Raw genomic sequence first — 14,252 nt, forward strand, 5'->3', positions numbered from 1 at the left:
CGGCTACCTTCTTTCTTGCCGTGACTCTATGGTGCTGCCATCAGTACAGGCCCTTGGGCTCGCGTATCGGGTCGTCCTAAGGCAGCCTCCACTCTAGGCGGTCGTCTCGGTGGCCATCTTGCCCGAGCATTCCAAACTCCCGAATTGCGTCAGTTTCGCCGGGTCCGAGCTGAGGCGGGCCCCTCATTTGCAAGACTCATGAATAATTGAGTACCAGGGCGGCGCTGTTTGCATTTGGTCGGGCGAGTTCCGTCAGGGCTTCCCACTCCCGGGGTTGCATCGGTTTATGAATGTTCATGAGGCGCTCTGGGGGCGTGGTCATGGGCGGAGCTAGGGGCGGGGCCCCGCCGGTGCTCGCTCTGGCTCGGTCCCGCGGTGACGGCGGCAGCGGCGGCGGCGGCGGTGGGGACTGGCGTCGGGGCGCCTAGCCGAGCGGAGCCACATCCCCGGGGACCGCGTGAGTGAGCGGGGGCGGGCGGTAGGGCGAGGGAGGGGGCGGGGTCCGGGATGGGGCAGGGGAGGGGCATAGGAGAGGTGGGCGCTTTGCTGCTGGGACCTCTGGGTGAGGTGGGGCGGGGGTCTCAGGGAAAGTTTTCAGGGGCCGGGGGCCGCGAGCTAACGGGGGAGCTGACGCGTGGCCGCGGGGGCGAAGGGTGCACGGTCTGCATCTCGTGCTGCAGGAGCCAGAAGAAAGGGGGGAGGGGGCGAGGGCCTGGGGCGGGCCGAGGTGCTGGGTGACCCCCTCCTCCCTCCTCTCCTCCGGCCCCTCGGCACGCCCCCAGCCACCCCAGGCCGCCCCCACCCGGTCCGCGTCCTCAGTCCTCCATCTGTTCTCCGGCTGCTTCGCATCCCGCGCACAGGTCCTCCGCTTTGCTTTCTGCTCCTCCTCCTCCTCCTCCTCCTCAGCTGCCGCCGCCCCCTCTGTGTCCAGAGCTCCCCACTGGGCCCCTCCAGACGGCCCCTCGCCCCGGGCTGTTCCGCCTTCCGGTTGGCCCTCCCTCCTCCAGCAGTTCGCATGCCGTCCCTGCTGACCTCTCTGGCCCCAGATTCGGCCAGAGATCCCAGGGTCCACAGGGACCATCCCATCTGCGCCGAGTCGCCTCAAGGCCCCTGCCCTGGGCTCGAGCTTCCCAGCCCCTCCCCAGCCCTTCTGGCGGCCTTTTTTGCCAGGGATCAGTCAGCTCGGCTCCCCGGGACCCCTGGGGGTAGGGAGTGGTCGGGAGCCGCTCCGATTCTGCAGCTTCTGGTCACGGTCTGGTCACCTGGAGCTCCTGGCTGGGGCCTCTGAGCTGCTGTGGCCCCCTCCCCAATTGGGGAATCCATGTTCTCACGTTCATGACTGCTTTCATGGTGCAGCCCCTCAGACCCCAGAGGTCCACATCAGGCCCCCAGGTGAAAGGGTTTTTCGGTTCTGGGCCAGTTTGTCTCCATTTCTATCTAACCACCCACACCATGTCCCTTGTAATAATGTTCAAGGACAAGTAAACGATCTCGTGTTTCTTAATTTAATTTTTTCTGTCCTGTGGCTCCTCCCCCATGCACACTTGGACAGGGACCTGCTCAGTTATTCTCCCACCCAGTGGGCAGCCCTGGGTGGTTCTCGACTAACTGGTTGACCAGTTGATAGCCCTGGGCCTCTTTCTACCCTTCACACATCCTCTCTTATGTTTGAAACAGTGGGGCAGGGGCACAGGTAAGTGGGATAGGTTTTGCAATGGTTGGGCACCAGAGGCCCCTTCTTAGGGTTTGGTGCTGTCTTTTCTCAGACCAGCTGGAGTGTATGTGGGAGGTGGTGCCCCTTGCATATCGGAAAGGGTTGGGTTGCTGCCTTCATGTGCTTTGTGAGCACTAAGTGCGTAGGAAACATTCCTCTTACTTTTGACCTCAAGGGGCAGGGCTCTATCTCCCAGGCTGGAGTGCCTGGGGGGTCTTGTGGGTGGGATGGTGCTCCAGGAGCCAGGATGGGAACTGAGGAGGTGGTGGAGTATCTGAGCTACAGGTGACATGACTGCGGTGTGTGGAAGTGAAAGAATGGTCTGGGAATGCTGAGAGCCTGGGGTCCAGGGAGATGAGGAAGTGGTTACCTGAGATGCTCGCTCATTGGTGAAACTGTGAATGGAATAATAGTAATAATAGCTAATGTTTATTGGACACTTAATGATGTGCTAGGCATTGTGCTAAGCAGTTTGCATGCATAAAAGGAGCCTTGGTGGCACAGTGGTTAAGCTGCTAACCAAAAGATCAAAAGTTCGAACCCACCAGCTGCTCTACAGGAGAAAGTTGTGGCAGTCTGCTTCCGTAAAGATTACAGCCTTGGAAACCCTATGGAGCGCTTCTACTCTGTCCTATAGGGTCACTATGAGTTGGAATCGACTCGACGGCAATGGTTAATGGGTACCTCACTTAAGCCCCCCAACAGCCACGATAGCCCCATTTTTTAGATAGGGAAACCGAGGATTAGAGAAGTGAGCCATGTGCACAAGGTCACATAGCTACAAAGTGGTAGACCCATCCAGCATTTGAATCGTGGTTCTCTCAGACCCAAAGCACCTGTTGTTATAGATATGGAAGAGGGATACCTATTTGGATTCTACCATGGACTGTGTTTCTTGTTTTAATTTTTTCCTCACCCCCCTCAAAATCCCATCATGCTATCTCTAGGCTGGTGAGTGATGCCCACTTATCTCCCTTTTTCATAGGCTGTGGCTGTTTCAACCTGGGTGTCCTAGAAGGGGGAACCCCAGGGAGTTTTCCCCCAAGCCACTCCACCCCCCGGATGTTCTCAAGCCCTGTCCCATTCTCCCAGCCCAGGCCTGGGCCGGCTCCTCCTTCCTCTTGGCAAGGCTCTGGAAATCCAGTGGGAGGCCATTGCTATGGCAACAGGACTAGGCCTTGGCTTTACCTCATCAAATTCTAAGCTGAAGCCAAAGCGATTGAGAAATTAAAGAAAAAAATATATTCCAGATGTTTACTTTTTATTCCTTATTTTTCCGTGTTTGGATTAGACAGCTCTGAGGGAGGCGGGAGAGGGGCAGGGATGTGGAAGGGGGGTGGCAGGGGGAGAGGGAACCACTCCCAGCTGGAGGAGGGAGGGAGAGAAGGAGGGTGAGCGGGAAGGGGGAGGCAGGCAGTGGGGCGGAGCCCCAGGTTGGGGAGGAGCGGGTTTTTCCCGTCTCCCATGAGGTGATTCACTGGGAGACTTCAGACTTTTTGGCCCTCCTTGTTTTACCTCGAGTAGGTAACTCCAGCGGGGCTGCTGGACCCAAGGGGTGCCTTGGGAACGGTAAGTGGGGTGACTTGGAGAGCTTGCCAGAAGAGGGAGCAGTGGGTGGCTCCCTGAAGGTCCAGGACTCTGGGGTCGGGAGGAAAGAGTTGGTTGGAGGGTGAGCTGGGAAGAGGAGAGGACTTGGCAGCTGGAGTCCTCCCTTGACCTCCCCCAGCCTCCTTCGGAAGTTCCCTCTTCCTGTCCCACTCTCTGCCTTGTGCTAGGAGACTTCCCTTGGCTGAGCCTACTGCCAACGCCCAACTTTTTTTCCTTCTCTTCCTTTTTCTCTTTTCCTGGGTCTTCAGCTGCCCCAGCTCATGCCCCTCTGCTCCCTGAATCTCACGCAGGGTCTGCCGCATGTGATGAAAGTTTCAACTCTCAGGGAAGGCACAGCCATGGCTTCCCCACCGCCCCGGGAGATGGAGGAGGAGCTGGTGCTCACTGGCTCTGAGCCAGGTACCCATGGGTGCAGGGTGGGGCGGGTAGCTGAGGAGGAGGGTTGGAGGGGCAGAGACTACACCCCCATTCTGTTTTTGTGGAGGTGGGCCAGGAATGGTTCTGTTGAGGTGGGAGTGAGGACGTCCAGATGAGTTTGTAAAGGTCTCAGCCCCTTCGGAAGAGGCTGTTGAGACCATCTGGGGCTGTTTGAAATGCATAGAGCCCCCAGCAGGTAAGAGCAGACAGGGCTCTTCAAGATGATGTGATCAATCAAGCCTCATGTATTATCGAGGGGAAACTGAGGCCCAGAAGGGAGAGATGGGGTTTGAACCCAGGCCTCCTAGCTCTCTGTCTAGACTGCTTTCTTACACTGAGCTGAATGAGGATCATACCGGATTCTATTAGAAGGGAGGTGGCCATGAGTAATTCCAAGGTCTTTCTTTGGCATTGGAATGCCTTATATAGAAGGCAGTTTTCTGGTCTTGTTTTTTTGCTGTAGCAGATTGACTTCTGTTTGGCTTAGGTCAATAGTAAATTTGCATTCCTGATCTTACCAGATGACAGTGGGGAGGTGGCCTGGGAGTATACTGGGAGCGGGGGCAGCAGGGAGGCAGGGCCCGGAAGCCCAGCTGGGCTTAAGAGTTTTGTCATGGGCGATAGTAGAGTATCGATAGAAGAGTATCCCAGAATACAAGGGGGAGGACTAGATAGGGGGATGGTTGGCCACATGGCTTGATATGGGTGGGCAGGCATTTATTTATGGACACTTTTGCCTGTTCATTCATTCATTCATTCATTTTTTCTTTCTTTTGATAAGACCTTGTGTTAGGTACCAAACAGGGTACCAGCTGGGCCCTTAAATAGCAGTAACTTATACGGGGGAAATGCCTAAACATTTTAGAAGTTTGGAGACGGGAGAAGATGCTCTTAGGATGCATGTGGGAAATCAAGGAAGGCTTCGTGGAAGAGGTGGCATTTGAATTGTGCCTAGAAGGATGTGAACATTCTGAGATGGAAGGGTGGGAGATGAGGTGGAACAGGAAACACAAGAAGTTCTGCTTCCTCGCTGTTCTGACAGCTGCCCCCCAACCATTTTGTTCTGATAGGTGACTCTCGGGCCAAACCCCCTGTCAAGCCCAAGCCCCGGGCCCTTCCCACCAAGCCAGCCCTGCCTGCCAAGCCCAGCCTACTGGTGCCTGTAGGGCCTCGGCCCCCCCGGGGCCCTCTGGCTGAGCTGCCTTCTGCCCGGAAGATGAACATGCTGGCGGGACCCCAGCCCTATGGTGGCAGCAAACGTCCCCTCCCCTTTGCACCAAGGCCTACTGCTGATGCCCCTGATGGAGGAGAATCCACTCGAGGGACTGGGAAGGAGGAGGCTGGCAAAGAGGAGGTGCCCCCCTTGACCCCTCCAGCGAGATGTGCTGCCCTGGGCGGCGTTCGGAAGGCCCCGGCCCCATTCCGTCCAGCCTCAGAGCGCTTCGCAGCCACCACCGTGGAAGAGATCCTGGCCAAGATGGAACAGCCTCGGAAGGAGGTTCCTGCCAGCCCTGACCGCCTCTGGGGCTCCCGCCTCACCTTCAACCACGATGGCAGCTCACGTTATGGCCCTAGGACCTACGGCGTTGTCACCAGCCCCAGGGCTGAGGATGGCGGGACCGTTTCCAGGGGATGGTCCCAGGAGGGGCCCCTGAAGTCTCCAAAAGAGAGCCAGGAAGAGCATAGCAAGACCCCTGAGGAGAGGTGAGGGTGGGGAGGTCATATGTTTTGTTGTACCTGGAGGCCGGGGGTACTGAGGATGCCGTGGGTGGCTCCCTGGGGCCGCAAGCTTCACCTCTAGGCAAGTTGTGTGCTCTGAGTGCAGGTACACCCTGGTCTAAGTGTCACAGAGGTACTCCTCCAGCAACATACTACTGGGACCATGCTTACAGAGCTGCTGCATGTTTACTGTAGAGAGCTCAAATGTCTAACATAGAAATTTACTTTTAGTTTCTATACACTGAGAGCTGGGCACTTAAGATAGGTATTTTCCAAACTTGTCCCCTTTAATCCACAACCATCTGTTGGGTGAAAGGAACTTAGACCCATTTTGTAGAGGGGGAGACTGAGGATCAAAAAACGATTTCCCGCATTCCCTCAGCAAGTAAGAGGCAGAGCTGGCATTTGCATTCGGGTCTGTTTGATTCTGAAGCCTGTACTGTGGGCGGAGCAGTGTGCCAGGCCTGAGGTGGGAGGGGCAGCAGGATGAGCAGGTACAGTCTCTGCCAGAGGAGGAGTCTGATGGGAGAGTTAAGACTGCACATACCAGAGAGTGTGAACACACAGGTTATGGCTGGACCGGAAACTGTTGCATTAAGTACACTTCTTCAGAGCAGGCCAGCAGGCGCCCCTTGGGGTCATGGGCACTGGGCAATGGAAGAAAAGGCTCAGGGATCTCAGGATCCCTCAGCTGCACGGAGGAGGCCTTCCTTGGGGCAGTGGAGAACCAGCTGGAAGCACGGCTGTCCCCTGGGCAGCTCCGCTGGGCTCACAGCCTCCCTTCTGCCTCCTGCCGCTGGGAAGAGCAGGACTGCTGTGGTCTGGGCCCAGCCGGAAGCTGGTGGCCCCTGCCTTGCCCTGCCCTACCCTGCCCACCAGCCTTGTCCTTCACTCACCTGAAAGTGCCTGGAGGCAGGGCCCTGGAGTTAACCCTTCTTGTGTCTCAGACCAGGGCAGCCATGAGGTCACACATTGCTCAGATCAGGTTCCGCCCTCCTATCTCCTTCCCTCCTTTGCTCCAAGCAGGGCTTAAGAGGTACAACTTCAGCCTTGGAAAATCACTCTCTTCCCCTTTCTTCTCCCCTTGCAGTGCTTCCAGAAGTACTGGCAGGGCAGCCGGAACCAGCTGCATGCTCCCTGCCTGGGGGAGAGCCTTAACTCCTTAGGGGTCGTGGGAAGAAGGAGTTGTCTTTCTGGAGACCACTGAGGGGTCTGGACATACAGAATACTTTCCCCAAAGGAGCTGGGAAATTTAACCCTTTCTGTGCTGGCAGGCAATTGGCACTATCTTCTGGGGGCATTTTCTCTCTAGGCAGGAATCAGTAGTAAATTCCTGGGGGTGTTTAACCTTTGGGTTCTGTTAAAGTTGCTTAGGGAGACCCTGTGACTAGCCCTCCCTTCTCCATTCTGTGGGAGGCTTCAATGTTCTGGGCCTCCATTCTTTCTCATTTTCTCTCACAGGAGCCCCCGTTCCGACCTGGCCTTCAATGGGGACATGCCTCAGCCAGCCAGCTCTGAGCCACCTGCTGACGTGAGTTCTCCCGTTAGAAGTCAGAATCATAACATTGGCGAGCTGAAAGGGTCATCTTCTCCACCCTCCTCGTAGTTAAGATGGAGGAACAGAGACCCACGGAGGGGATGGCTTGCCAGTGTCGCTCAGCACACTGATGTCATAGCTGGCCCTGGGATCCAGATTCTTGACTCCCAGACCAGTGCTCTCGATTACCAAGCTGGCCAAGGGTGGTTCAGTGCACGAGGCTACTCCTTATGAGAAATAATTACAATGACCACATTGTTGTCTGGGGATGTTCTATTGTGTTTTCAGTGGCTGATTTTAGGAAGGTAGATTGCCAAGCTTTTCTTCCTACTCTGTTTTAGTCTGGAAGTTCCACTGAAACCTGTCCACCATGGGTGACCCTGCTGGTATTTGAAATAGTAGTGGTATAGCTTCCAGCATCATAGCAACACGTAAGGCACCACGGTACGACAAACTGACAGATGGGTGTAATAACCATAACAGCCATTTATGAAGTGCCTTCTGTGTGCAAGGTGTATCCCACAGACGTTAACTAATTAATCCTTATGGTGACTTTAGATAGTCACCACAAGATAGTAGGCCTTGCTAGTTCCATGCAAGGATGAGGACGCCAAGGCTCACAAAGCTCCCATTCTTATTCAGGTCACTCACGTAGCAGGGGCTGAGGCAGGATCTGAGCTGACTCCTGTGCTCCCTGGCTGTGCTGCCTTCCCCAGGTTCAGATTCAGGAAGGGCCCTGTTTTGGGGGTTTCCCGTTACTACTCCTCCTTGCCCTCACAGTATACCTGAGTGCTCAGGGGACAGTCAGCCTGCTTTTCTGAGTCAGTGATGGAAAGGGTGCCTCTTTTTCCTCCCAGAGCCCTTGCTAGCTGGTGGCTGCCCTGACTCCCTGGGATGGAGACCTGACTCCATGCATTCATCCATCTGACAGTGTTTCCTGAGTGCCTGCACCGTCCCTGCCCTCAGGGAGCTTACCTTCTAATGGGAGGCAGACACAAACGCTGGGACCCACGTAAACCGGCAGATATGTGGTGTATGGGAAGACTGAAAAGCAGAGAGTGTTGGGACAAGGGTAGAGAGGGGAAGCTCTCCCTGAGAAGGTGACATTTGAAGAAGACCAGGAAATGAGCCACGTGTTTGTTTGGGGAACAGCATTCTTGGCAGAGGGAACAGTAAGTGCAAAGGCTTTGGTGTCTTATTGTCAAGGAAGCTGGGACATGTGAGTCACAGTAAAAAAGGAGGAAATGGGTGGTAGGTGGGGATCCAGAGGGGATGGAGCTGGATTGCATCGAGCCTTGGGGGCTGTTGTAAGGACTTTGGCTTGAGTGAAAGGAGGAAGGCACCGGAGGGGTTGGAGGAGGGGAGAGACACTAGCTGACTTAGTTTTACAGCATCTCCTTGCCTGCTAGCTGCAGGGAGGTGAGAGCAGCAGCAGGAACCAGGTAGGAGGCAGCTGGAATAGTCCAGGTGGGACTCCAGCTTAGCCTCTGGAGGTAGCCTATGACGGAGGTGGTGAGAAATGGTCACTTCTGGCTGTCATTTGAAGGTGGAGTGGACAGGGTCTGCTGCAGATAGGTTGTTGTGGGGGAGAGAAAATGCGGGATCAAGGATGACCCCAGAACTTTGGGTCTGAGTACTGGAAGGATGAAGTTGCAGTTTACTGAAAGCGGGAATTCTTGGCACGGGGAGGATCGGGGCGATATGAGGAGCTTGCTTTTGAACTTGTTGAGTTTGGGGTCCCTTTTGGACCTCTAGATGGACATGTCGAGTGGGCAGTTGGAAGCGCAGGCCTGGCGTTCAGAGGATGATGAGCAAGCTGGAGAGGAAAACTTGGCAAGACTGACCAATGTCTTCATCATCTCCCGGTCGCCTCAGTACAAGCACCAGTTGTTGTTGAGTTGATTCCGACTCTTGGTGAGCCCACGTGTGTAAGAATAGAACTGTGCTCCAAAGGTTTTTTTTTTTAAATATTGCCTGATTTAAAAAAAAAAAAAATTATTTTGCTATTGTTGTTTAGAATATACACACCAGAACATACACAAATTCAGTGATTTCTGCCTGTACGATTTGGTAACATTGTTTACATTCTTCAACTTGTGCAGCCATTCTCTTTCCTTTTCCGAATTGTTCCTCCCTCATTAACAGAAATTCACTGCTCCCTAAATTTGCTATCTGATCTTTCGAGTTGCTGTTGCCAATTTGATCCCATATAGATAGATTTTAAAAGAACACAGTGCTCAAGGCAGACATTCTTTACTTGTTAATTAAGCCAAGCAGGTTGTTTGGTTAAAAGAAGACTTCGGGGGATATTTTCGATTTAAAGTTTAAGGTTTAAAGATTATCTCAGGACAATAATTTCGGGGGTTCAGCCAGCCTTGGTGGCTCCATAAAGTCGATTCTGTGAGAACTTTTTAGGGTTTTCAGTGGCTAATTTTTCAGAAGTAGACTATCAAGCCTTTCTTCTGAGGCATCTCTGGGTGTACTCGAACCTCCAACTTTTCAGTTAGCTGCCAAGCGCCACCCAGGGACTCCTTCCACATTACGGGTGCTCATTAAAACCTTACGACTGGGTAAGATCTCAAAGGAAGTAGGTGAAGACCCAGGAGTGAAGAGGAGCAAAGGGCTAAGCCCTCGAGCACTGGTGGGTTAAAACAGTAGGGAGAACAGAAAGGCCAGCGAAGGAGACTGGGAGGAGGTAGGTGGAAAGCTGGCTAGGGTAGAGTCCTGGAGGCCAAAGGCAGACAGTGTATCGAGGAGGAGGGTATAACCAGCGTGTCGAATGCTGCTGACAGATCAAGTAAGGTGAGCGCTGAGAATTGGATTTAGCTACACGGAGGTCATGGGTGACCTTGGCAAGAGTTTAGGCGGTGAGGTGGAGGAAAGCCTGTTTGGAGTGGAAGAAAGAACTGGGACAAGAGGAGCTGTAGCTAGTGGGTGTAGGCAACGCTTTCAAGAAAGTAGGCGGTAGCCGGGAAGAGGTGTGGGGCCAAGGTGGTGTTTTATTTTTGTTTGTTTCTTTTCAAGACAAGGAGGAATCAGAGCAGCTTGCTGATGGAACTGATCCAGTAGGGAGGGAAAAATTGATGATGCCAGTGAGCGAGGAGGAGGTGGCCTTGGCTATGAGAAAGGACTGTCCGTCTGTGATTGCAGAGGGGTGACAGAGTGCGCTGCACGCATTCTGGGAGCGGCAGGGTGGGGTGGGGATGCAGGGGTGTGGGTGTTCGCTGCTGATGGCTTCCTTGTTCTCCGGCCACAGGAAGCAAGGCCGCGTCATCTGAGAGGGGATGGGGAGGAGGTGTTGGGATTGGAGGAGAGAAGATGCTAAGTCGTCTGGAAAATGGGCAGTGAATGGAACGCAGGGGGTGTAGTAGTATTGCCGGGCCACTGTTGGGTCCATGTAAGGGCCGTGGAACTGAAGTCAGCCCAGCAGCGTGGTGTGTGCTGCTCTCCCGGCCACGTCCAGGCCTTTGGGCGCTGGCGTAGGGTTGGTGGAGAGCTGCGTCGAAACACGTTAAACAGAACGAAGGAGGGAACGAGGGCAGTGAGGGTTGTGCAAAAAAGTGACTTTAATGACGATAAAAAGAGAGATGAGGGGGATGGGGACAGTGACAAGGAAGTGGGATTCATAGACTCTGCTGCCCAGAGGCCCTGGAGAACTGAGAGCCTCTGGGAAATGAGTGAGCTGGACAGATAGGAGGTGTGGTGGCCAAGTGTGGAACTGGAAATGGAGATTTCAGAGGGGTGCAGTTATGAGTAAGGACAAGGTCTGGGGTATGATTCTGGGAGAGGGTGGGCACAGAATCACTGGGGGAGAGGAGGTCAGGGACCAGACAGCCAGGATGTTGGAATGGTCGCCTGTGTGGCCATTGAAATCACTAAGAATTATAACAGGTATCGTTTCAGGGATTCCATGCTGGAGAACCAAGTTCAACCCCCTCCCCGCCGCCATGTACTTCATGTGCAGCCACCACCCATCTGTCAGTGGAAGGTTACATGTTGCTATGATGCTGAGCAGGTTTTAACAGACCTTCCAGACTAAGATGGACTAGAAAGGCCTGGCGCTGTACTTCCAGAAATCAGCCAGTGAAAACCCTATGGATCACAGTAGTCCCATCTTCAACTGATCACGGGGATGGCACAGGAACAGACATCTTTTCGTTCCATTGTGCGTGGGGCCGCTGTGAGTCGGGGGCTAACTCGACAGCAGCTAACAACATCAAAAACAGTTTTGGGGAGAGTGCAGTGAGCCAGGAGCCAAACTTTCTGAGGAAGGAGGGGGAATGACCTGGGTCTGTAGGGGACTACTACCTGGAGGGGCTGTGGGTGGGATAGGTTGAGGGCATGAGCTTTAAAACTAGAATTTGTATTTAGGGAGAGAGAGGGTGGAGGGAACAGAAGGGCCCTTGAGAAACAAGCAGGACCCCTTCCCCTGCTCAGAGCCTATGGTGTGGTGATGGAGAAGACACAGCCTCGCTGGAGAGGGCGGCAGGGGAAGTGTGACCTCCGGGGAGGACAAAGGGCAAATGAAGCAAGACTGCTTCATTGCCTGGGCACAGTTGTAGTAGAGTGGTCATGGGATACCAGGTGCCCCTCTGTCCTCTTCTGCTCCCCGGTGTCCTCTCCCGCTCCCCGCCCCCCATCCTTCCACTGCATCCACTCTTTCTGGTGAGTCATATACTGAGAGGCCATGCGTATACATCCTGTTTAATCCTCACCTAACTCTGTCTGATGGGCATTGTTGCCATCGACCCCAATTTACAGATGGGGAAGCTGAGGCCCAGGGAGACCAAGTGTCCACCATACAGGAGGGCATATAGCTTGCCTGAGGCAGTGCTGGGGTGACTCCAAGCCCCTCCCCCCCACCCCAGTGGCATTCTTCTGCATCCCAAGACCTTCCCGCTTCCTCAGGAAGTGTTGGTAGCTGTGAGCGCACAGAGTGGGGTGGAGAACTCCCACCTGCCCCTGTAGCTGCTCCTGGGAGCTGATCTGGAAAGGCCCTGAGCTCAGAGTCCTGCTCCGTGGCAGCCCAGCCCATCTTCTCAACTCCCATCATGCCCAGATGGTCAGGTTTCCAATTTTCCTTTCTCCTAAAGCGAGTGTTTTTGACCCATGAGCCATGGATTCTTAGACCTATGGATGAGCTTTGGGGTACAGGGGCTGGGGTCTTGAACTGTCTGAAATGGTGTGAACGATACTGTGTGAAAAGAGTTATGTGTATGTTCTGGTAAGAGGGCCCAAAGAGGGGTCTGTCGCCCTGAGAGGAGTCTCTGGGCGCTGCAAATGGTTAAGCACGAGGCTGCTAACCAAAAGGTTGGCAGTTCAAATGCACCCAGAGGTGCCTCGGAAGAAGGCCTGGTGACCTACTTCTGAAAAATCAGCCATTGAAAACCCAGTGGAGCACAGTTCTGCTGTGTCACACATGGGGTTGCCATGACTTGCAATCGACTCCATGGCAGCTGGTTACTGGTGACCTTGAGAAGTGTAAGAACCCCTTGCTCCACTCAGCCCTCGGAGCCTCTCTTCTTCCAGTGTCCCGAAAGGCTGGGTCCCTAGAGACTTCTCTCCGAGCTGTGGTTTCCTCTTCCTGGTCTCTGGGGTCAGAATGTGAGGAGGCAGCTGACCTGGGGTCTCTCTGGAGCTGGAGAGGGCCTCTGCGACCCAGTTGAGAGGTGAGTGATGGGTCTTGACCTTTTTCTTGCAGATTTCCAAGCCCTGGGTCCCCTCGAGTCTAGGCCCGTCCTCAGAGAATGGAGGCTGCGCCAGCCTTGGCCTCACCATTGATGTCTCAGACCCTGTGCCTGGGTCTCCCCGTCTTCACTCACCTGATGCGAGCCCAGCCCGCCCCTCTCAGCTGCCAGAAGCTCAGAGTCCTGCAGCACCCGGGGCTTCTCCCTGCCCCCTGGTGACTCCAGCATCCACAAGTCCAGTCTTGCTGGATGAGGGCTCCCACCAACCCCGTGACCCAGAGCTTCCTGCTGAGGGAGTCCCAGAGGCCCCAAGGCCTGGCAGCCCTCCTCTGGAGAAGGTCTTGGGGCGCCATAGCCCGGGGCAGCCCCAGGCTACCTCACCCCGACCTCTGATTGAGGAGGGTGAGTTCCTGGACCTTACACAGATGTTTCCATCTGAGGGGCAGGTGGCAGCTGAGGGTCACCCAGACCTCTGCCCCACCAGCCTAGCTCAGCGCCGGTTCTCCGAAGGTGTACTGCAGTCGCCCAGCCAGGACCAGGAGAAGCTGGGGGGCTCGCTGGCTGCCCTGCCCCAAACCCAGGGGAGCCAGTCAGCCCTGGATCGGTCCTTTGGGAGTGACACAGAGTCCAACTGGAGCCTGTCACAGTCATTTGAGTGGACCTTCCCCACAAGGCCATCAGGCCTGGGCTTATGTCGGCTGGACTCCCCGCCCCCCTCCCCCATTACGGAAGCCCCTGAGGCCGCCGAGGCTGCTGCTGAGGCTGGTGACTCTGTTGTGTCCAGTGAGGAGGAAGGAGTGTCTGAGCAGGGGCGAGGGGTGTGGGCAGCCCCAGAGGGGCCGGAAAGGCCAGGTTCCTGGCTGCAGGGGGATGATCCTGGAATCTCCCCAACCCAAAAGGGGCACGGAGAGAGTGACCCCCAGTCCCCAGCTGTTGCCCTTGAGCCCCTGCCTACAGCGGGGAGCCCACCTCGGTCAGCTACCTTGCTGCAGGCTGAGGAGAGGGATGAGGAGCGGGGGCTCCTGGCCGGACAGGAATCCCATCTCCCTCCAGCCACGAGGGAGGCAGCCCTGCCCATCCTGGAGCCCGTCCGGGAGCAGCAGCAGCCAGCACCACCTGACCAGCCCTGCATCCTCTTTGCCGACACCCCTCATCCCAGGCAGGCATTGCCTTCTGAGGAGGAGGAGGAGGCAGTGACCCTGGCCCAAGCTGAGACCACCCAGCCCAGGACAGAGGTGCAAGACCCCTACAGGGCCTCCCCGGAGCCGGTGGGCCCTGGAAGCAGTTCCCGCTGGCTAGATGACCTCCTGGCTTCGCCGCCACCCAGTGCTGGCAGTGTGAGGCGGGGAGCTGAATCCGAGCAGAAGGACATACAGACGCCTGGCACCTGCTCTGAGGTGAGGGCAGGGCTGGAAGGAGGCCAGGGCTTGGGTGGGCTTCATTCTTTCCACATCAGTTGTATGGGTCAGGAGCTTGGGATACAGGTGTGAGCAAGGCAGCTGTGGGCCCATACCTCATACTGTATGGTCTGGCAGTGCTGACTGAGCAGAGGGCACCTGGGGCAGCAGCA

General features: G+C 55.5%; 1 protein-coding gene across 3 annotated transcripts in view; it reads left to right on the plus strand.

Annotated features, from left to right (window-relative positions):
* The first annotated feature begins 364 nt into the window (after window positions 1-364).
* Window positions 365-14,252, plus strand: part of TNKS1BP1 (tankyrase 1 binding protein 1) — a 34,723-nt gene continuing 20,835 nt past the window's right edge. The window contains exons 1-5 of one of the 3 annotated variants that reach the window (XM_064288046.1): window positions 365-457; window positions 3,613-3,721; window positions 4,810-5,443; window positions 6,920-6,989; window positions 12,697-14,079. In XM_064288046.1, coding sequence (XP_064144116.1) covers window positions 3,628-3,721; window positions 4,810-5,443; window positions 6,920-6,989; window positions 12,697-14,079 — 2,181 coding nt within the window. In that variant the 5' untranslated portion in view covers window positions 365-457; window positions 3,613-3,627. Of the gene's footprint in view, window positions 458-3,080; window positions 3,722-4,809; window positions 5,444-6,919; window positions 6,990-12,696; window positions 14,080-14,252 lie in introns of those variants that run through there. The other 2 variants (XM_064288045.1, XM_064288044.1) reach the window with 2 other exon arrangements.

The sequence above is a fragment of the Loxodonta africana genome, chromosome 7 (genome assembly GCF_030014295.1).
Source record: "Loxodonta africana isolate mLoxAfr1 chromosome 7, mLoxAfr1.hap2, whole genome shotgun sequence".
Taxonomy (NCBI): domain Eukaryota; kingdom Metazoa; phylum Chordata; class Mammalia; order Proboscidea; family Elephantidae; genus Loxodonta; species Loxodonta africana.